The 24485-nt window shown below is 37.6% G+C and overlaps 1 protein-coding gene across 2 annotated transcripts in view; it reads left to right on the top strand.

Moving 5' to 3' along the window:
- Positions 1-24221, top strand: part of gukh (GUK-holder) — a 1015958-nt gene extending 991737 nt beyond the window's left edge. For both annotated transcript variants that reach the window (XM_070085874.1, XM_070085875.1), the window contains exon 11: positions 18200-24221. In XM_070085874.1, the coding sequence (XP_069941975.1) occupies positions 18200-20466 (2267 nt within the window). In that variant the 3' untranslated portion in view covers positions 20467-24221. The remainder of the gene's footprint in view (positions 1-18199) is intronic.
- The last annotated feature ends 264 nt before the right edge of the window (positions 24222-24485 follow it).

Below are 24485 nucleotides of genomic sequence, written 5' to 3'. Positions count from 1 at the left end.
TGTTTCAGTGGGGGAGACCTACTGCCATTCACTGCCACCCCCGACACCCCATACACCCCATCCCAGCCTTCATGAATACATGTCCAGTATGATTCTCTACTAGGAGCTAGCTGTGTTTGTGAATTGTGTTTTGATCTTTTTAATTCCCATATCTTGTATCTGCCAAGCAATCATGGCACCCAGTAGGCATACGAGTGTTGTTGAAAGTGGCAGGAAAAGGTTTAGATGTTTAAGTCTTGTAGTTACAAAGAAAATATAGATATTAGACAAGAGAGAGCCTATGGCCTTAATGAAGCATCAGTTTGTACAATTAAAAAGAATGAGGTAAATATACGAGTTTGTGTAATGAATAACCCAGGATGTCATCTCACTGACTGACTTACTGTTTTACTGACTTACTGACTGACTTACTGACTGACTTGCTGACTTGACTGACTGACTGACTGACTGACTGACATAGCTGACTGACTGACATACCTGACTGACTGACTCACTGACTTGACTTTACTTACTTAAAGTTAGTTAGACTTCTTCACCTATGAGGACCCTGACAAATCTAGAAGCAATGCTGTGAAATGGTATCTAGAGCAGCTGATGCCATACCGTCAGCTGTATAATGTACAGGGTAAAATAGCCTAGAAATCCATTACAGAATTTATGCACACTCCAGTACAACCATCGACTTCAGTACCAGAACCTCTACCATCCACCTCAGCCCAGTAGGGCCACAGCATAACTCTCCACTCGCTTCACAATCATCGACAAACACCAGCACCTACAATTTAGGTAGGAAATACTATTATTTCTGTTGCATTTGTGGTCCTAAGCAGTAAAAACAACATAATACATCACGACAGTGAGCAACAATTACATATTCACTTTTATTTTTGTAAGATCTGGAGGTCTAAAAAAAAGTTGTTTTGCTTTTTTAGGGCTCCTAGGAATGTAACCCTATTTTTCCCATAAGTTCTTTGGTTTTTCTAACATGGATTTACCTAACATGGCATTTTCAGGAATTTAACAACCATGTAATATAACAATCTACTGCATTATATTGCTTCTTTACGAGTATTTACATTTCTCTTGACTGTGACTGGAACATATATGGAGAGAAAAAGAGAGGTTAAGAAAGTGGTGAAGGAATGTAAAAGGAGAGCAAATGAGAGTGGGTGAGATGCATTCAAATTTTGTTAAGAATAAGAAAAAGTTCTGGAGTGACATTAATAAGTTGAATGGATTTGACAGTTAAAAACAGGAGAGGAGAGTTGTTATTAGATAGAGAGTTAGAGATATCAGGAAGATGGGAGGAATATTTTGAGGAACTGCTAATTGTTGATGAAGATTGGGAAATTGGGATTTTGTGCATTGGGCAGGGAGGTATAACATCTTGTAGGAGTGAAAAAGAGCCAGTTTTGAGTGTGGGGGGAGGTGCACGAGGCAGTGGGTAGAATGAAAGGGGAAAACAGCAGGGATTGATGGGTTAAAGACAGAAATGTTAACCGCAGGTGGTGATATAGTTTTGGAGTGGTTGGTGCTGTTATTTAATAAATGTATGGAATGCGTAAGGCACCTGGGGATTGGCAGAGAGCATGAATCGTTCCTTTGTATAAAGGCAAAGGGCACAAAAAGGAGTGTAAAAATTATAGGGGAATAATGGTAGTTATTGTCAGAAGAATTAAGAGTAAGATGGAGAGCAAGATCACAGATGAACAAGGAGGCTTTAGGAAGGGTAGGGGGTGTGTAGACCAAGTGTTTACAGTGAAACATAGGTGAGCAGTGTTTAGATAAGGGTAAAGAGGTCTTTGTTGCATTTATGGTTTTGGAAAAGGCATATGATAAGATGGATAGGGAGGCAATGTGGTAGATGTTGCAAATATATGGAATAGGAGGTAGGTTACTGAAAGCAGTGAAGAATTTTTACGAGGATAGTGAGGCTCAGAGTATGTAGGAGAGGGGATAATTTCCCAGTAAAAGTAGCCCTTTGACAGGGATATGTGATGTCACCATGGTTGTTCAATATATTTATAAATGGGCTTGTAAGAGAAGTGAATGCTTGGGTGTTAGCAAGAGGTGTGGGATTAAAAGATAATCTAACACAAAGTAGGAGTTTTCACAATTGCTTTTTGCTGATGACACTGTGCTTTTGGAAGATTCTGAAGAGAAGCTGCACAGGCTGGTGGACGAGTTTGGTAGGGTATGCAAAAGAAGGAAGTTAAAAATGAACACAGAAAAAAGTAAAGTGATGAGGACAACAAAAAATTTAGGTAGTGAAAGATTGGATATCAGATTAGAGGGAGAGAGTAAATGTATTCAGATATTTGGGAGTGGACTTGTCAGCAGATGGGTCTGTGAGAGATGAGGTGAATCATAGAATTGATGAAGGGAAAAAGGTGAGTGGTGCACTAAGGAGTCTGTGGAGACAAAGAGTGGGGGGGGGGGGGGGGAATTTATGAGAGTATAGTTATACCAATGCTCTTATATGGGTGTGAAGCATGGGTAGTGGATGTTGCAACAAGGAGAAGGCAGTGGAGATGTCATCTCTAAGGGCAGTGTGTGATCTGATTATAATGCAGAGAAACTGTAGTTTGGAAATTAGGAGAAGTTGTGGGGTTACTAAAAGTATTATCCAGAGGCCTAGGGAGGGGTTGTTGAGGTAGTTCAGACATACAGAGAGGATGGTATGAAATAGAATGACTTGGAGAGTGTATAAATCTGTAGGGAAAGGAAGGCAGGGTGGGGGTCAGCCTAGGAAAAGTTGGAGGGAGGGGGGTAAAGTTGGTTTTGTGTGCAAGGGGCTTGGACTTCCAGCAAGCATGTGTGAGCGTGTTTGATAGAAGCAAGTGTAGACAAATGGTTTTTATGACGTGATGTGCTGTTGGAGTGTGAGCAAAGTAAAATTCATAAAGGGATTCAGGGAAACTGGCATGCCGGACTTGAATCCTGGAGGTGGGAAGTACAGTGCCTGCACTCTGAAGGAGGGGTGTTTGTATGTTGCAGTTTTTTTTAACTGTAGTGTAGGTGTGCCTCTGGCAAGGTAGTGATGTAGTGAATGATGATGAAAGTATTTCTTCTTTTTCAGGTCACCCTGCTTTGGTGGGAAATGGCCGATGTGTTAATAAAAAAAATATTATATATACATGTATTATTATATTATATTACAGCCTGTCCTCACTTAGCGACATACTCATTTACCGATAACTTGGACTTACGACAGGCTCTCTGACCAGTATGCATACCTAATGTATATTAGAGCTGATTTCCCCTATTCTGTTTATTACAACATACAGTACACTACTGTATAAACATTTAAAAATTCGGTGGGCCCTCGTTTTTTGTAAGCATCAGAATTCGTAATTTTCGCAAATTGTAATGTTTTTTCATCAAAATGTTGACTTGCAAATCATCGTTTGACTCGCAAATAGTCATTTGTCCCAAATGCATACGAGCGGCCCCACACACCTATTCACAGTCAAGTGTGCCATTGTTTATTAGCGAGTGAGCACGATGCCACTCTTTCATACAATACATTTCGTAATATTCCATATGTTTTAGTGCTTGCGACTGCTAAATAAGCCACCATGAGCCCAAAGAAAGCTCCTAGTGCCAGCCCTTTGGTAAAGAAGGTGAGAAACACTATAGAATTGTGGCCAGAATGTATCCAAGAGAGGGATTTTGAAGAGTTTGGGGCTGACCCTGAGGACCCTATGCCAGTTGTGGAATCTATTGTGGCACTGGGGAATTCCATGGGGTTGGATGTGAGTGGCGAGGATGTGGAAGAGTTAATGGAGGACCACAATGAAGAGCTAACCACTGAAGAGCTGCAAGAGCTTCATCTGGAACAGCAACAGACCACAGCTCAGGAAATTGCTTCAGAGGAGGAGGAGGGAGAGAGATGGAAGAAGGTGCCTTCTTCAGAAATTAACCCTTTCAGGGTTGGTGACGTACTAGTACCCGTAAATTATAGCAGCTTCAAATTAAGCGGGAAACAGCTGGTAGGCCTAGATGTGAGAGAATGGGTGTGCGTGGACCCAGTGGCGCATTGTGGGAACGCCATTTTAGTAGACCTTGTTCACCATGCCTCGCGGTAAGAAGCTTCTCACTCCTCAGCGAATTGGGACACTTGTTCCCCAGTGACAGTTCTAATACAGATGGAAGTGCCAGTGAAGATGAGTTTCAAGGTTTTGATGAGGTTGTGACCGAAACTAATGACCATAATACCGGTAATAGTGAGGAAAACCCAGACGACCCTCAGCCTTCCACCTCTGGTGCTGGGCCATCTTGTTCACGTTCAGTTGTACCAGAACCAAAGAGGAAACTCCTATTTTCCCATATCCCGGACTCAGATGTGAGCATTGGTAATGATAGTGATAGTGAATATGAACCACAAGCTCTTGAAAACAGTTCCAGTAGTGATAGTGAAGTGGAATATTTTCCAGTGAAGCGTCAGTATATACGACAGTATATGCGCTCTGGTAGTGTGCCATATGCTATTCCAAGGGAAAGGAGTACATCTCAGAGTACATCCCATGGCTGTACAACAGGAACAGATACTGAAAATGAAGATGATAGTGTTGCAGTTGGGATGGAAAATGTGCATGGTGGTGGTAGAGGTGGTGCCAGCCATGAGGCACCAGCAGTGGGCCATGCTGCCACCCACGCCACTGCCTCAGCTGATCTACAACAAAAGCCACCATCCCCCACCCACCCACAACACCATCCTCCACAACCACAACCTCCACAACCACAACCTCTACAACCACAACCTCTACAACCACAACCACCTGTCAATATCCAGTACCCACCAGCAGACCACACCTGGGATTGGCAGGAAGCTGCCAATTTTGTTCCAAATCCCCATCAGTTTGATGAAAGCCAAAGTGGAATATGGCCATCTTGTACACTTGGGAACAATGCCAGTGAACTGGAATGTTTCGAGTTATTCTTTGACAAACCCCTGATGGAAATTATTGTCAGGGAAAGCAACAGATACTTCCAGTACACCATGGCAAACACAATACTTTCACCAAACTCACACCTACACCAGTGGAAGGAGGCAACTGTGGCTGAGATGTATATTTTGTTTGCCACAATAATGCTTATGCCACATGTGTATAAGCACAGTGTGAAATCATACTGGTCGACAAACCACCTGATTGCAACCCCAGGTTTCAGTGATATAATAGGAGTGAATCGATATGTTCTACTTGTACGTATGCTTCACTTTTCAGACAAAACCAGGCCTGACAGAAACGACAGGTTATATAAGATTAGGAATGTGTTTATGTATCTGAAACAGAAATTCAGTATGTATTTTTATCCCTTCAGGAAGCTTGTTATTGGTGAGTCTTTGATTCTATTCAAAGGAAGACTCTCATTCAAGCAGTATATAACAAGCAAGAGGAAACGCTATGGTATAAAGTTGTTTGTGCTTTGTGATTGTTAGAGTGGCCTTGTATTGGATATAATTGTGTACACTGGAAGTAATACATTGCGAGATACCAGAAAGTTACTGGGTATCTCCAATGATGTGGTTAGAACAATGATGGAACCATATCTTGGTAAGGGACATATATACTGATAACTGGTACACAAGCCCCTTACTCAGTGATTTCTTGTGAGTGAACATGACAGATGTGTGTGGCACAGTGCGTGCAAATCATAAACATATGCCCAGGCTCAACGCTGGCACTTGTAGAGGTGAGGTGCAGGCGTCTGCTGCCAATGACATCATGGCATTTTGGTGGCATGACAAACAAGATGTCACACTTGTCATCAGTTCACCCTAATGAAATGGCAGACACTGGCAGGCAGCATAGAGAGAGCAATGAACCCATTCTAAAACCTGCAGCTGTGATTGACTACACCCTCAATATGCGTTCAGTGGACAAATGTGACATGCAGATTGGGTTTGCTGATTGTGTTCGCAAGAGTTATAAGTGGTACATAAAACACTTTTTCCATATTCTGGACATTTCCATGCTCAATGCTTATAATATATATAAGATGAGGACCAGAAACAAACCGCCATATGGCGAATTTTGTTTGTCATCAGACAAATAATAATCAAGTACCAAGGAACAGCACCTGCAGTAGAAAACCACTCACGAAATCATCAACAAATACCTTCTCATCTGAAGCATGGTGATCAATTCCTAACAAAACTGCCTGCTACTGCTTTCAAGAAAAAGACTCAGAAGAAGTGTTACGGCTGTGCACATACAAAAAAATGCCCACAACAACGCAGAGACACTCGTTTTATGTGTGAGGAGTGTAAAACACCATTGTACATGACACCATGTTTCAAAGGCTTCCACAGGCTGCAGAACTTCTAAAAACATGTCCTGTGACTGTATATGTTTATATAAAATATAGAAAAATAGTAATAAGCAACATTTTGTATTGTTCGTTTGTGTAAATAAGTTTTGTAAACAAAATAGTGACAACAGTGTTTGTGCAGTTATTGTGTAGTATAGAAAAAGAAATAACTTACAAAATAGTGCTCATATTGGTCTCACAGGCCATAAAAGTTACTTGAAAAAAAAATAAAAAAATAATAGAAAATAGTAAGGAAAAAAGAAAATAAACTAATACTGGGTGGCCGGCAGTTGGCGATGTTATCGTATGCCGGTTATTTTCTGTCAACTTCATGCCTCCATATCTCAGTAAGTATTGATGGTAAAAAATTTTTTTGTTTAGCCTGTAATATTTAGAAAAAAAACTCTATCTTTTCATAAGAAAAATAATTTTTTTTTTTTAAGTTTTTACTGACCCTGAGAACAGGTTTGGGAGAGGGTCTGCCGATCCTGAAAGGGTTAAAGAGATTTGTGCAATGTGGAATGAGGTGCAAATATTTGTGGAGGAACATTTCCCTAGCTCAAAATATTAACTTGGATGACAGCCAATAAACTTAGGCTTAACACTGACAAAACCTACTATATTATGTTTGGTAGCAGAGCAGGTGCTGCGCAACTAAACATTAAGATCGACAGCACTCTAATTGCCAGACATAATGAGCACAAATTCCTAGGCCTATACCTCGACAACAACCTAAATTTCAGCACCCATATCCAACACATATCAAAAAAAGTATCCAAAACAGTTGGGATCCTCTCCAAGATACCATACTACGTGCCGCAAAATGCCCTTCTCACACTATACCATTCACTCATTTATCCATACCTCACCTATGCTATTTGTGTTTGGGGATCAACTGCAGCAATACACCTAAAGCCAATAATAACTCAACAAAAAGCCGCAGTAAGAATAATCACTAAATCCCATCCCTGGCAACACCCCCCCCCACTCTTCATAGATCTAAACTTACTCCCTGTTCAGAACATCCACACTTATTACTGTGCAATCTACATATACAGGGCCTTAAATTCCAATATTAACCTTGACCTAAAATGCTTTCTTGATAGTTGTGACAGGACCCACAAGCATAACACCAGACACAAACATCTCTATGACATTCCCCGTGTCCGACTAAACCTTTACAAAAATTCAATGTATGTCAAAGGACCTAAAATCTGGAACACCCTACCTGAAAACTCTAGAATTGCAGACACATTCATCACCTTCAAAACTACCGTTAGAAAACATCTTATCTCCCTGATACACCTCGTCAACTAACTACATAAAAACCACCTGGTAGTTCACACTTACACTCACCCATTTGACTATAAGCACAGAAATATGTATCTTAATCTTAAAATAATGATTCCTAACTAGTCACAAGTTAGCCTGTGATAGTCCAATATAGAAACTATGTATTGTGCCAAAACAAAAGCATTCACATTGCTAAACTCACAAACTAGTATTTAGTCACTTAGTATTTAGTCAACTTACTCCACAATTTGTAATAATTTAGGGTTAAGAATTAATCTAAGTTTGCCCAAAATGCCTAGCCATGCTAGGTGTTCTAGTGGCCCCCTCTGTAATTAGTAATTTATTTCATGTAAACCACACAATAACCAAAATCTGGAAACCCCGCATTGTAATCCTTATAGAGAATAAACTTTTGATTTCATTTTATTTGATTTGATTGAACAAAGCTGTTGCAAGCCGTGTTGGCAACATGTACAATGACAATGTCTTGTCCCATTTTAGGGAAATTTTAAAGAGATGCCAGAAACAGAGCTCTCTGGACAGATATTTAGTGCCACAGGTGTGCAGTGACTCTCAAGCTGGTCCTATGGAAGGGGATTCCCCTTCCACACAGTAATTTCTCCATCCTCTCCCCTCCTCCCATCTTCCATACACAAAGAAGAATCTTCAATAAAGGTAAAAAGATAAGTGTCATGTTATTATTGTCTTATTCTTCATGTCTCATTGTTTTCTATGTATGTACATCTATATTTCATATTAAAAAATTATTTTATTTTAATATTTTTGGGTATCTGGAACGGATTAATTGGATTTACATTATTTCTCGTGGGGAAAATGTTTTTGCAAATTGTCAATTTTGCCATCAGTCACACTCTCTGGAACAGATTAATTACAAAAAATGAGGGTCCACTGTATACTAAAAATGTTATAAATGGTGCAAGTGTGACATTAAGGCAATATCAAAGATGGTTGACATAAACTCACTACCATTATAGTATGCTCCTCATTTAGCGACGAATTCATTTATTGACGCAGTATTAGAAATGGAACTCCATTGTTAAGTGAGGAGAAGCTGTATTATATTATTGACCCTTGTGGGTTTAGTGTTTAGTTATGATTATAATAATAATTATATTATTATTACATTTTTGCATTTTTACATTTGTTTACATTTCTTTCGATTGTGAATGGAACATGTACAATCTGTAATTGATTGTGTGCCTAAGTTTTGGTAAATTCAGATTTTTTTATAATAGATTTGTGTATATTTTATGATAGTAAATAATAAAATAGACCAGTATCTACATTTATTTTATACATTTATGCATACCAAACTTTTTCTTTAATTTTTTTGGTTGCAAATCTCCTAAAAATTTTCCAATATATTTATTAAAAAAAAATTGCATACAAGTGGACCTGTTCAGTTCAAACCCATGTTGTTTTAGAGTTAACTGTAATTAGTTTATAATGGAAGAATTATATTTGGAATATTTTTATTTTTTTTTTTTTTTTTTGTTTTTTTTTTTTTTTTTTTTTTTTTTTTTTTTTTGCCAATTTTACATACCTAGGCCTTAACCCTCTGAGGGTTTTCAACGTACTAGTACGGCTTACGCACCAGGGTTATTGATGTACAGTGGACCCCCGGTTCACGATATTAATCCGTTCCTGAGAGCTCATCGTAAACCAAAATTATCGGAAAGCGAATCAATTTTCCCCATAAGAAATAATGGAAATCAAATTAATCCGTGCAAGACACCCAAAGGTATGAAAAAAAAATTTTTTTACCACATGAAATATTAATTTTAATACACACAAACTGAAGAAGACATGCACAGTTACATGACACTTACCTTTATTGAAGATCTGGTGATGATTGATGGGATGGGAGGAGGGGAGAGTGTGGATGGTCTTAGTGTTTAGAAGGGGAATCCCCTTCCATTAGGACTTGAGGTAGCAAGTCCTTTTCTGGGGTTACTTCCCTTCTTCTTTTAATGCCACTAGGGCCAGCTTGAGAGTCACTGGATCTCTGTCGCCGTTCCTTTAAGATTTGTCTAAAATGGGCCATAACATTGTCATTGTAATAGTCACCAGCACAGCTGGCAAAAGCTGTGTTAGGGTGATTTTCATCCATAAAGGTTTGCAGTTCAACCCACTTTGCACACATTTCCCTAATTTTTGAAGTAGGCACAATGGAGTCCACAACTGGCATAGGCTTCTCAGGGTTAGCCCCAAACCCTTCAAAATCTTTCTTAATTTCCATACTAATTCTCACCCTTTTTACCACAGGGTTGGCACTAGAAGCTTTCTTGGGGCCAATGGTGACTTACTTTTGCAGAAACAAGCACCAAAAACAGTGATAATATGGATAATATGGAATGTACCAAATGTATCCTTAGATGCACGCACACTGGCTGGCTTGTAAACACTGGCACACATGGGGCAGTTCAGGCCACACGTGGACATGTCTCGTAAGAATCGTATCGCATACCGGGTTTTGTATCAGGAAGAGAGGCAAATTTTTTTCGATCAAATGCATCGGCTACCGGATTTATCGGATACCGATAGCATCGGGAACCGGGGGTCCACTGTACTAGAGCGCCTAAATTCTAGCGCCTTCAAAGCTAGCGAGAGAAAGCTGGTAGGCCTACATATGAAAGAATGGGTCTATGTGGTCAGTATAAAAAAAATCCTGCAGCACAGAGTGTGTAATGAGGAAAAAAAAAAATTTGACCATGTTTTTGGATTAAAACAGCGACTTTGCACTGTATTTTCGTATGGTATTTATGGTTGTATTCTAGTTTTCCTGGTCTCATTTTATAGAATGGAAGACATATTACAGAAATTGAGATGATTTTGATTGGTTTTCCAATGAAAAGTACCTTGAAATTGAGCTCAAAGTAGCAGAAATGTTCGATTTTTACCAAAGTTCAAAAGTAAACAAATCATGCGAAGCGTCCAATACACGTCAACTGGTGAGTCTAATATTCTTTCACAAGTGCGCTGATATTATTTATACCATTTCTACACTAATGCAGTAGTCTGCATAACAGTAAATCTTCTATTTTTTGTAAGAATAAAAATTCAAAGTGGAAAGTAAAAGAAATATAAGAGGGGCCTGTGAATGTGACTGACGAACAGAGAACTTGCTATTTTAGTGCCAGGAATGTCTGTCTTGTTTATTCTGGACCCTATTTGGAAATTGGCATCTTCTGAAATTTGTGTGAAGTTGGCAAAATTGCCAATTTCTAACCACTTTATTGGATAGGAGAAATTGGTAAATGGGTGGTTTCTTGTACTCATTCGATAGAAAAAATGGAGTTCTAGCGAAATAAATATGATTTTTGTCGACTAATACACAGGAATTGGCCAAAAATAGGGCTCAAAGTGGGTGAAATCGCTGATGCGTAAACATTGGCGAGACCGCTAACTTCGCGAGAGCATAATTCTGTAAGTTTTCCATCAAATTTCATACTTTTGGTGTCATTATGATCAGGAAAAGATTATCATTTTATGAGAAAAAATAATTTTTTTTTTCCGAAAAATTTTCGACCCTGAGAACAAGTTTAGGAGAGGGCCTCTCGACCCTGAAAGGGTTAAGTGCTACAATACAGTTACTGGAAGTTTAATTAAATCATATAAAATTAAAACACTGAAGACAACATACCACAGGCATAGCTTTGCCCTTGTATAGAATCAAATAGGCTATTAATGATAATAATATAATAGTAATAATATCTTTATTTACTACAAGTACATGTACATGGTATACAGTCCTAGCAGACGTCAGTGACATACTACTATATAGAAAGCCAGTTGTTATGCTGAGCATTTCGGGAAATTAGGTCAGTGTCCCAGGATGCGATCCACACCAGTCGACTAACACCCAGGTACCCATTTACTGATGAGTGAAAATACACAACAGGTGTAAAGAAACACGCCCAATGTTTCTACCCTGGCTGGGAATCGAACCCAGACCCTCGCCGTGTGAAGGTCTGAATTATTGCACTCTGTCACCCTCTTTATAATGGCATTGCACTCTACAATATAAAACATTTAAATATCATCTGGGGAAGGTGTGGGAATACTGTGTGTTATTATGTAGAGTATAATGTATGATGCATTGAATATTGGATGCTACATTAGGCTGAAAATGCACACAGTATCTCTTCCAAGTGTTTTGATACAGGTGCTAGGGATAATTTAGGCATAATACAAGATAGAAGAATTTGTGAGAACTGCATGTTGGTTAGAATAATAATAATAATAATAATAATAATAATAATAATAATAATAATAATAATAATAATAGTTTATTTTGACATGATACATAGTTGTACAAGGAATTACAGTAGTTGGGTGTACATGCCAAAAGCCCCTTGTATGCAGAGCATTATGGGCACATTAAAAAAAGGAGTAATTATATTTTTAATAAATATGCAGATGCCATGGCATCATTGGCTGGCCTCCGACATGGAGCTTCATCTGCAGTGGTGTCGAGTGCCCTCACCACACCACACTACTTGCTGGTGACTGATTAGGAACAGAATAAAGATGGGACATCATGAGCATAGCTCTGCTTCTGTAGCTACAAATAGGTAATCACACTCCCTAACTTCTTTTTTCTCTCTCTCTCACTTTTTCTGTTCCTAATCAGTTATCAGCATGCAGATTGGATGTAGATCTGTGATCCTGAGAAGATGTATCACTGGTATATTTTGGAGGTCCACATAAATGTGGAATAAAATAATAGGTGTTCACATGGGGCTTCACTTGTCAACACTTACAATCAGCCACCTCCACACCTTTCTTTTCTTCACTCATTCATCAGTTCTTTATTTTTTCTGATCAGTCATCATTATGCACAGCAGATGTAGATATGTGATCATGAGTAAGCTTATTATCACTTGAAGAATTACATATAATTATGGAATAATATAATGCATATTAAGAATACAGTGAAGCACCATTGGGTAGGGAGGGTGGTGCATATAATTTAAGCCACTTTTCCATATTGAAGTCTCAGAGAAGCAAAAAATCATCACTGAAGGTTCATAACATGCAAAAAATGGACATTATGGAATAAAGGTTCATAATATGCAAACAAATGGAGATTATGGAAAAGTCATTGCTGAAAATTCATTGCTGATTTTCATAGCATCTGTAAAAATTATATATATTTTGGGCATTTTGTAAAATTTCATTTGTTGAATATACTTTCCAAGAAATATTTCCTGTCATCTCTTCTGCATTGTGGCTTAGTAATATTTAAGTTTTAACCTCTTGTTTGTGCCAAATAAGGTATCTTAGAAAATGATCATGGTTTAATTTATCAAACTTATGCAGTATTGTACTGTAAATGTCTCTTAGATTTGCCTCTCAATTAATCCTACTACTTAATGAATGTGATTTACTTCTGGGGCAGTTTTTCATCACCCTGCAGTGAACTTTTACTTATAATGTAATAATTTTCTAGAGCTGTAGTCTCTGTGCTAGAATACAGTAATGACATGGAAAGTTCTCACTGAATTTGTGTGTAAGCTGCTGATTATTTTGTTCTTATATTCAAAGGCTGATGGGTCATAGTCATTGGTTAGACTTTTTTTTATGAGTACGTACTCCCTGTATTGCTATCAAAGGCTGGTCAACTGTTATATGAAAGTTCTTTTCTTATTTCCATATATTAACCCTTTTACTATACATACCTCCCCCCCCCCAAATTAATATTGCTCTCATTATCCACTTAAAAAAAATTCTTAAGAAATGGTAGAAAATCATTCTCTGAAGGTAATGACACCACAAGTACAAAATTTGACAGAAAACTTATGGAATTAAACACATAAAGTTAGCTGTCTTGGCACAATTTACACATTGGAGATTTCATTGAGTCTGAATCCTATTTTAAACCAATGTCATTGTTTCAGTTGACTGAATTCTTAGCTATTTTGGTATTATGCTTTCCATTCTATCAACTGAGTACAAGAAATTGCCTATTAAACTATTTCATCTATTCTATAAAATACACAAAAACTGGTAATTTGGCCAGTTTTGCACAAATTAAAAAACAACAGTTTAAAAAAATGTCCAAAATAAACACTGTAAACACTCCTGGCACTAAAACAACATTTCTACTGTTCATTAATCATGTCTTTAGACCTGTCCTATATTACACTTACCTTCCATTTTGAACTGATAATCACACAAAAATAGATTTATTCCATTTCTCAGATAAAAAAATATAACCAAGAATGATTTGTCATGGTTTATGGTATCCCTATTTGAACCAGACCTACTAAAAACCCATAAAACAGACTAGAGGGTTAGGGGGACCTTACCCTTCCTCAGGAAAAGCAGAAAAAATAAAATATTTCCACAAATTTGAGCTCGCTTTTAAGCTTCTTCTGATCCAGAAACCAACTGAAATCATCTCTACTTCAGTAGTATGTTTACCATTCTATCAACAGGTACCACAAAACAACCAATAAAATCATATAAACCATCCTAGAAAACACCTCAAAATTGCTATTTTAAACCATGAACTGCATGGGGCAGAATTTTTCTTCTATTGTGCACACTCATCACACAAACCCATTCTCTCATATCTAGGCCAAAATTTACCACTCACAGCTTATCTGAGTGAGCTGAGCTCATGTTGTAGAGCGACAAGGGTTAAAAGATATTAATTTTAAAATTATTGCTGTGATTTTAATTGTCATATCACATTTCCAATTTTGTTTTTTGCTGTGTTGATTAGGTATCATTTTCCGGCTTTTATAATTTAAGTTTGTAGGTATATTTTCATGCAGTGTTGGATACTTGTACACAAATAACCCGCACATAGAAGAGAGAAGCTTACGACGACGTTTCGGTCCGACTTGGACCATTTACAAAGTCACACTAACCAGAAGTGGAGCAGGACGGCTATATACAGTGGACCCCCAGTTAACGATATTTTTTCACTTCAGAAGTATGTTCAGGTGCCAGTACTGACCGAATTTGTTCCCATAAGGAATATTGTGAAGTAGATTAGTCCATTTCAGACCACCAAACATACACGTACAAACGCACTTACATAAATACACTTACATAATTGGTCGCATTCGGAGGTGATCGTTATGCGGGGGTCCACTGTATGGGCAGGAAGAGGTAGTGGTGGTGGTAGTAGTAGTAGTAGTAGTAGTAGTGATAGTGGTAGTAGTGGGGAATTAAGGAGGAGGAGCCAGTCAAATACAAAGAAAGGGGAGCACTGCAAGGGAGCTAGGAGCCCACAGAGGGAGAGCAAGTGCACAGAGGTGGGTGAAAGGGGAAGTGGTGAAATAAATAATGAAGGAACAGAAACACGAGACAGAAGAAAGAAAGACAACCCAGAGGAGAAAAAGGAAAGAGGAAATGGGAAGAGGGAGAAAAAGAAAAAGAAAAAAATGAGGAATCAGGTTAAGTCCTGCTCCACTTCTGGTTAGTATGACTTTGTAAATGGTCCAAGTCGGACCGAAACATCATCGTAAGCTTCTCTCTTCTATGTGCGGGTTATTTGTGTATCGTTCCAGTCACGGTATTGTGCCTTTTTTTGTTATCTGGATACTTATAACAGTATAGTTGATGAATGTTACAAGTAAGATAAGTCTTTATACAAATCTTTGGGGGCATTCTATTCATAATACCCATTTACTATAACTTCTTGTTTCTTGTCCTTATGCTCTTGTTTTAATCATTCCAATATTTTATCAGTGATTCTGTATGCTTGAATTTTCAGGATTACGTTTTCATGTGGTACTTTACCTAACACTAGAAATGTCAATACACAGTACAGTATATCACTTTAGTTCAAAAGCCTTGGTCATCATAGATGGATATCATTTCAAGAAATGTGAGCAAGTTTGTTAAGCAAAATTTGCATTCTTTAATGCTATGTTGTGATATCTTGCTGAAGGGCTAAACAGATTAGGTGGGGGTTTGTTGCTGCAAGTCTGCTACACTCCATGAAGACTGGACTCATATTAGTTGATACCAAGTTTTTGAGGTGGACTTCCTTGATTTCAGGACTTTCATAATAATTTTCTTACAGCAGGCTTGAATCACCAACTGCTTTATTTTTATAGTGTTTTTTGTGATTGGATTAAGTTTTCCTTTGGTGTTTTAATATCATTATGGTTTTTATAACCAAATTGCCTATTATATCCTATCTTAGTGGGGATTGACCAACATGGTAAAAAAAAATGACTATTTCACACACAATTTTTCTAAGTATCTCTTGACTCATTTTCAATTCTTGCATTGACCATGGGAAATAATATGTTCTGAAGATTCACCAGTGCAAATACTCATTTAAGCTGCATTGGCTGCTGTCTGTTTAATCAGCTATAACTTCATTATTTTTATCATTCAAGAGTCTTATAGTGTATTTCTTCATTTTACTTATAATACATGTATATACATAAAAAACAATATATACATAAAAAATACTTTGAATCATGCTTGATATCCTGTACCAGCTTATTCTGTCATTTTTGGTCAATCTGGTTTTGTGAGTTGCTTTATTCCAACATCTCATATAGGTCACATTGTGCATTGTTTTGGAATGGTAGGATTGTTTCTCACTGGGTGACTTGGAAAAACTTGTCACGAAGCAGAACATTGTCTCTTAATATGTTATAGTTTGCTCTGTATAAAGTGCCTTCTTTGGCATTTTCATACTGTACTCTATCTTAGAGATGGAATTATTCTTTTAGTAGTTCTTTTTGTTGCATGCCTAATTCATCTAATTATCATCCTTCTCATTTTCCTCAGACTTCTATTTTTGCACTAATGTAAAGCTAAAACTTTGAAAGTTTACTACAGACACAAGTAATTATCTGTTTGTAGCTACAGCAGCATTACTAATGGATATTCAGTAATATTTGCTTAATTTTGCAATATCTTTCCAACATCTAGTTAAGTAATGAGTATGCAGTGTGTTTCTGTGTGACATATGATTTACATTTGCCAGTCTTATTACCATTTTCGTAGAGTAATCTTGGAAACTCAGTATAATTTTCCTTTTCAAAATTGCAACAGTTTTCCTGCACAGAACATGTTTGCAGAAACATCCCTGAACAAGTGACTACTGTAGGTACTTCAAAATTTATTGGTGACGTTATAGAAAGCAATAAAATATGATTCCATAATAAGATTCCTTACCTAAAGCAAACAGTAACCATTGCAATGGAGCTTACTATCATTGTACACACAAAAAAGTGTGAGTAGATAAAATGTGAAAGCTACATTGATAAAAAAAATATATATAAGGGCTAGATGCACTGTAGACTTGTTCCACAAAATTATAGTCAACCAAGGGTCTTTCATGATTGGTAATGCATAAGAGAAATAACCAAGGAAGTCATGGATAGTTTCTGACTATGACAGTGCATCAATCTACATGATAATCTCAGTAGAACTTGAGCAAACTTAGCATTCCAGTTTTACAATTGCCTATAACACCCTGAATTGAATATAGTGGTCTGATCTCCTCTTATTCTCAAAATTTCACTAAAAGGAGAAAGAGTTGGCAACATAATCAGTGTTATTTCAAAATCAGAGGATACTTTATGACCCATAACTAAATATGAGTATCATAAGAACAGGAATTAAAGATAGAGATGCTGTATAAATGCATAGCTGCAGTTTTAATAGTAAAAAGAATGTGGACTTTATCATCAAATGTACATATTTGATTTTTGCTTACAGAGCAGAGATAATCTGACCAAGGCACTCCATACAAATGAAATTTATTGTTTTTCATATTTGTATTATTCTGGGTTTAATTTTGTAACCTATCTTCAGAATTTACGCACCATTAATATATCATCTACTTTTTATTAGTTTTGAATTATACTTTCATTGCTTGATGATAGCATTAAAGTCTAATTTTAGTTTTTACTACCTGTAATACAGGAAGTAACTTCCTTTACTACCCCATTACTTGTGTACACAAACACACAGATGCATGCACACACACACACACACACACACACACACACACACACACACACACACACACACACACACACACACACACACACACACACACACACACACACACACACACACACACACACACACACACACACACACACACACACACACACGCAGGGCCAGGAGCTAAGACTCGACCCCTTCAACCACAAATAGGTGAGTACACACACACACACACACACACACACACACACACACACACACACACACACACACACACACACACACACACACACACACACACACACACACACACACACAGGGCCAGGAGCTGTAACTCAACCCCTGCAACACATATAGGTGAGTACACACACACACACAAACATGCCAAACTAGAATATATATCAGAGTGCTTGAAAGAAACATGCATATGTAGGTATCCTTATTAATAAATGTGAATGTTGGTATCCATACTATTTTTAAAGTATTACTTAAACAGTGCAGGGGATAATCAAATATTTAGATGGAATTCTTAATGCTTAGAAAAACTGCTGAATGCATTATATGTAAAAGTCATCCTTCAGGTGAATAAAGTTAAAAAATATATACAATAGTAAAATATTTTATGACATTTTATCCGTAGGTATACTGTATGGATCCCAGCGTAGCCTTCAGAGTGTGGGTTTAGTAGCTGAAGGAAGAGCAGCCAATCAACAGCAGCAGCAGCCACCAAGACCTATGTCCACATCTCCACCACCATACAGTGAACAACATAGCCTAATCGACAGTGATATTTATGGTAGAATAGGTATGACTCGACATGTTCAAGTTGGAGGAACCTTACCAGCTGGCTTTGGGAGATATCAGAGGGGATATAGTTCCCTTCCCCCATCCAGACGACAGTCATTTGTACCTCAAACAACACAACAGCAACAGCAACAGGGTCAGCAGCAGCAGCAGCAACAACAACAACAACAACAACAACAACAACAACAACAACAACAATTGTCAAGAAGGTCAAGTGTTGTTTCATATACAGCTGGAATGGACAGCAGAGGAATTCGAAGGCCAGCTGCTTCTAATCCAAGTACACCAGAAAAAGTGTTAGACAAAAAAGAGAAATCCAGTAAAAAGGATAAAGACAAAGATAAAAAGAAAAAGGATAACAAAACAGAAAAATCTCCCAAGAAAAAATGGTTTTGGACTTTGCCTTTGCGAAGAAAGAAAAAAAATAAGGATGAATCAACAGAGGATGATGATGGAGGTTTCAAAGCAGCTTCGGAGAAAGGAGCGAGAAAACTTTTGCCTCCAGATGATTCCAGCTTTATTCGCTACCCCTCACCCGACACAGCTTCTTCAGATATGAACTCATCATATTCAAGTGAAATTTCTGGCGAGCAAAGCTACCGGAGTAGCCCATCAGCTGAGGTTTATTATTATAGCCGAAGAGCCCAGCATCAGGTCATGCAGCTTCAGCAGCAGCAACAGGGAGGAGGGGGTATTGGACCACGATCATTACCAACTACACCAGTATCCCCACCAGATAGCAACCAGTCATCATTTGTTTCTGTTAACCCATCACCTCAGAGTGTGATGTCTGATGTAACTGATCTCACAGTTACAGATTTAACTCGAGGACGCCGTTATATGAGTAGAGAGGAATTGTATGCAGCAATGCGCCACCCTCAGTACTACAACTCTCACAGAGGTACAGTGACTAGTTCTACTGCTGATTTTGGGAGTCAGAAAACTACACCAACACCTAGTCGAAGTACTTCTCCTGCTGTATTCGGTGTCAATCCTCTTCCACCATATACTATTAGACCTCAGGTTCAGAATGTTTATGGCAGTTGGCCTCCTGATCAACAGATAAACCATCAACAGACAGGAGTTCCTTCCAGAGACCCAGCAACACATCAGCATTCAATGCCTGATTCGCAATCTGAAGATATTTCACCCACAGCAGATGTTGATCCCCCTGAAGGCTATCAAGATCTAACCAGTGACAGCTTAGGCAGATATGAGTCTCAAGCAACACAAAGTCCTAGTAAGCTAGCAAATGTTCAAGATTCACAACAGAGCCATCTGTCTCAACAAAACCTGCAGTCTCAGCAAAATTTGCAGTCTCTGTCATCCCAACAAGCACAGTCAAATCTCCAAGCTCAACAAACATCACAGTCTACTCCTAAACAGACAACTCTTGGTGACTTTAAAAAAATGATTTTAAACAAAAGTATGAGCTCTGCAGGTGGTAATCAAAGAATTTCAGCTGTGGAAATGTTAAAAGCTTCTCGTCCAGGAATATACGGATACTCGCCACCACCTGCTCCTGTGGTAAAGCCTCCACAGCCTTCACCCTCCCAGACACGTGGAGAAGGAGTAATAATTCCACCCTCCTCCCGAAATACTGCCCGGGCATTACTCTTCCAGAGCCGCTTTGGTAGTGGTAGGAGATTCCGTACACCAAAGACTGAAATTATTAGTACTACCATATTAGAGGACCGTGGTGGAGAGGTGTGTGAAGAGGAGGAGGAGGAGGAGGAAGAGGAAGAGGAAGAGGAAGAAGAAGAAGAAGCAGAAGCAGGAGAGGAGGAAGAAGAGGAGGAAGAGGAAGATGACAGCAGTGCAGGAAGCCCAGAGCGACACTGTCTACCGAGTGTTAGAGGTCTGCTGGCACGTGCTTATAGTGAACCTTGTAGTTCTAATCGCACAACAACATCATCTCCTTCCTCTCCTGTTGATCATTCTGATGAAATTATACATTCAACTCCTAATACTACCCTTGATCAGCCTCCTCAGCCACCAGACTTGTCTATAATCACCTCTGATACTGTACAAGATACAGACACAAATTTAACCATAAAAGATAATGAGACTGATGAAAAGGAATCTATGGAAACAGCCCTCTGACATGAGGCATAATCTAGTCCTAAATAACTGTAAAATGCTGCTCAAGAATTTTATACTTACTCCTGTTGTACCTTCCTTGACTCCTTTTGGGTGATGAGCATTGCTTTATACATTCTGTAGCTGATAATGTATTTTGGATATAGGGTACTTAATAATGTTTAATTTCTTTCCATATTTATATTTATATAGTAATGTGCTTCTGGCACAAAAAAGTATATATTTTCTTGTCTTCAGAAATTTTGTTTAATGTATTTTCATTTTGTTGTACAGTTGTTACAAGACAAAATATCTAAAGTTTCACAAGATGTGCACATTGTCATTTACTGAGCTGAATAATGTTCTTGTATCAGTCTCTCTTCAGGGATCTACTTTTCATGTTAGATAGTGTTTCGTACACACCTTAGCCTTTCTAATGTGACCCTCTCACACTATTGGTAGATGCCAATAGTTTCTGATGGATGGGAAAATTTTTTTTAGTGGGCTGTGCAGGACTTTTCTTAGCGCACCCTTTGACTTCTGCAAGACTGACAAAAAAGGCCAGTCTTTAAGCATGCATGCTCTTAGGGATTTGGAGATATACATGTTCTTATTCATGTGTTCACTACACTACATAGAATATTTAATTTTATTTTGACATCAACGAATTAATTTCATCAAAGTTTTTATTCAAAGTCATGTTAGAAATAATGTTTTCATTATCATTGAATGATGGCAAATGAAATAATTCATAAAATAGGCTTCTCTTGTCTCAGTTTAACATCTTGGACATCATTTTAAATTCACTTTGTCTGACTTGGCCAGCAAAATTGGTGCAGAAATATGCAGTACAGTGCTGTAATAAAATTTAATTTCTGAATAGGTAATTACCCTCAGTGTAGTTATGATTTACAGTAGATAAAAGGTTATGGATATCAATACTACATATTGTTATTGTAGTGTAAGGCAAAGGAATTGAGCTTCAGGTCTTGAAATCTACTGCATCTTAATTCCTGTTCAGCTGCCCAAGGAAATAATATACAAAGGTACTACTTGTCTCAGGGGTACACACTTTGTTGCACAAACTCTTAGTAGTTTGTGTAACTGGCCAAAGTCACATTTTCATTCCATACAACTTTGGACCAGGTAACCTTCAACCATAAGCACAAAGTCATTCATACCATTTTACTTGTAAACTTTATACAAGAAGGAAGGTGGCCAACCAATATCAAGAGTATTTTGCTGATGTATCAGTATTTGTGGGCAGAAGTATTACACAAGAAAATATATAGTTGAATTTCTTTTATGTAGATAAATTTAAGTCTTGGTTATGATCCTTGTCTGTAATAATGGAAGACTTAGTCAAATACCCTTACTTAGCCAAATTTTGATCTCAATGACCTTATTTTTTTTATTTAAGACTAATGTCTCCATTTATACTCAGTGAAGTTCCTGAACATTCCCAAGACATATGCTATTCCATATTCATTGTCAGTTTTAGGTTTTTAGAAACCTGAAAGTTTTAACACATTATCTGAATTAGGAAGTGCCTTTTTGTCCCCTTGATAAGTTCTGCCATTTGTTGTAGCAATAACTTATATCATGTACATATTGTAAATTGATCATACAAGCTTATAGGATAGGCAACTTCTGCCCCTCTACTTAGTTTTTTACTGAACTGTATATTTATGCTTTAGCCATGTTAGACATATTGCGTATTTCTTGAAACTGGTTTCATAAATATGAAGCCGAGATATTTTTTCCAGTCTTTAGAATTTCAATATTAAAGAGCCTGAGAATGACTTAGGCTCTCTGCTCAAACACAGAATACATGGATGAAGACATTTTTGTAAGTAGAGCTTCTTCAGTTTATAAAATTTTTGACATTGTGTAATTAAACACTTTTTAAACAAATAATGGTCATTCCAGAAGAAAGGAATGTTCAATTGCTGTTTTTATTTTACCTGGTCTTGACAGCTGACTGCTGTCAGTTAAGCTGTTATAAATAATATTTAAGTAAAATTAAGACATGCCAAATTAAAATTATATATAGACTTACTAATGGCCAGAAACCAAAAATTGTGCTATTTCATACCATTATTGAGTCTTCCTTTTTAACTATAGTCTGTGAAGCTAACACCAAAGTCAGTTTGCACCTCAGAGGAATCTAGACATGACGTTATGATATTATGTTGTTTATGAGTCTCCATGGGGTTAGCAATAAAGACATGACCTGGAAAAGATGATAGTTTAGCTAAACCTTTATTTATCTTTTTTTTCTAATGTTTATGGTTTATAGTTAGGGAGTTTTATGTAAATTTTACCCTGTGATACTGTAAACTTATGTCTGCTGTCCTCTTAGATATCTACAGTGTATTAATCAAATGTTCCTAATAATGCATCATTGCACTATGTCCATTATTATTATATTAACATAACCTATGAGTCATGATAAATGACATTCCTCACTTAATGGATATTACTGCATTACTGAAACCTGAAACTTGTGTGGTTACGTAACTGATATTACACGTCTTTACTTTGTCAGATCCTCATTGTTTCAGTGTTGTCCTGTAGCCACTAAACTTACACTATAGCCTAAGAAACAAAGTTACAAGAGCATTAATATTTAAATCCTGCCCAGGCATTCACTCTACTTGAACTGATGCATAATTCATCTAGCTTTTTATTTACACTTTCCATTATATTAGTCTGGTATAATATTTATGTGCTTGGTCCCTATTTATGGACATATAAATTGAATTTTTTAAAGAAATTGGTCATTTTCACCAGGGAAAGAAGAGAAGAAAACAGATTAATCATCTCTTTCAAGCTGGCTTTCCAGGACACAATCATTGTAGGCCACTGTTGATGCACTTGCTGGTGAAGTGCTGTTGGGCCAAGGAATTGGAACTACTGTTCCCTTCATTGAATCAGTCTTGATTACCTATCATTTACCAGGTGCTGTATAACCCATAAGGGTTTAGTATTTTCTAATGAATACAATAATGTTATACTGTTGGTGCACTGAATTTGTACTTTTTCCCTACTTTCAAAGTGAGAGCATTGCTCTTCCCAACCTTCAACACTTAATTCTGTCTAGCTGTTTTCCAGAATCCCTGCATAGATATGACCATCCTCACTTCTACAGTGCTTTAAATTCCATACATTTCTATTTACTCTGTATAGCCCTTGTGGCTTAGCGCTTCTTTTTGATTATAATAATAATAATTTCTATTTACTCTGCATCTTGGTTCTCACTAACTGGGGCTTTTCACACCAGGGTGACTGTGGATGTAGTGAATAATTCAGCTCCCTTACATTTGCCATACAGCCATATATAGAAACCAACATTCTCCTTGTTTCTGCTTGTCTAGGAGTTTAGCATGAACCTGGAGCTGCAGTCCTTTGCTGGGCAATACACATTTTTGGTAAGTGAATAGAAGAAAAATGGTAGGTTCTTTACTGAACTGCTAAAACAATCAACCAGTCATAATCATCTAAGGTCAAGTAAACATAAAAATATATGTACTCTCTTGGTTTTGTGACTGCTTCTAGGCTCTTTGATGGTTATATAGGTGTACCTTCAATAACTTCAGAACCATTAGTGCACTGAGTGCCTTCCTTTGTTGGGGTCCATTTTGGGTGGGGGATTCATAGACAATAGTTAAATTTCTTGGTTGTCATCTACAAGTTGTACCACAGACTAAAACTCATGAATAACAGGTCCAGCCAGCAAAAAAAAAAAAAAAAATTGCAGACTAGCACACATTCCACCACTAGATAGCAGAGGAGTGATGCAAGACCAGCAAATTGATTTAGGTGGGGCCAACATTGCACCATTTGTTTTACCTCGTTTTGCCCACCCTGAGGGGCAAAAGATGTCTCATCCATGCAGATGAGGAATCAACAAGGACTGTACTTTTCCCACCAAGGAAAGGAACTGACTTCAAAGGCACAGTAAGGGGTAACATTATGATCTGTTTTCTTGCAAATAGGGCATCCTTGGAATGATTATGTTTGTCAACCAATGACTTGTTAAA

The sequence above is a fragment of the Cherax quadricarinatus genome, chromosome 17, assembly GCF_038502225.1.
Source record: "Cherax quadricarinatus isolate ZL_2023a chromosome 17, ASM3850222v1, whole genome shotgun sequence".
Taxonomy (NCBI): Eukaryota; Metazoa; Arthropoda; class Malacostraca; order Decapoda; family Parastacidae; genus Cherax; species Cherax quadricarinatus.
Note: the sequence above shows the minus strand (reverse complement) of the source record. Positions and strands in the feature narration are given on the sequence as shown.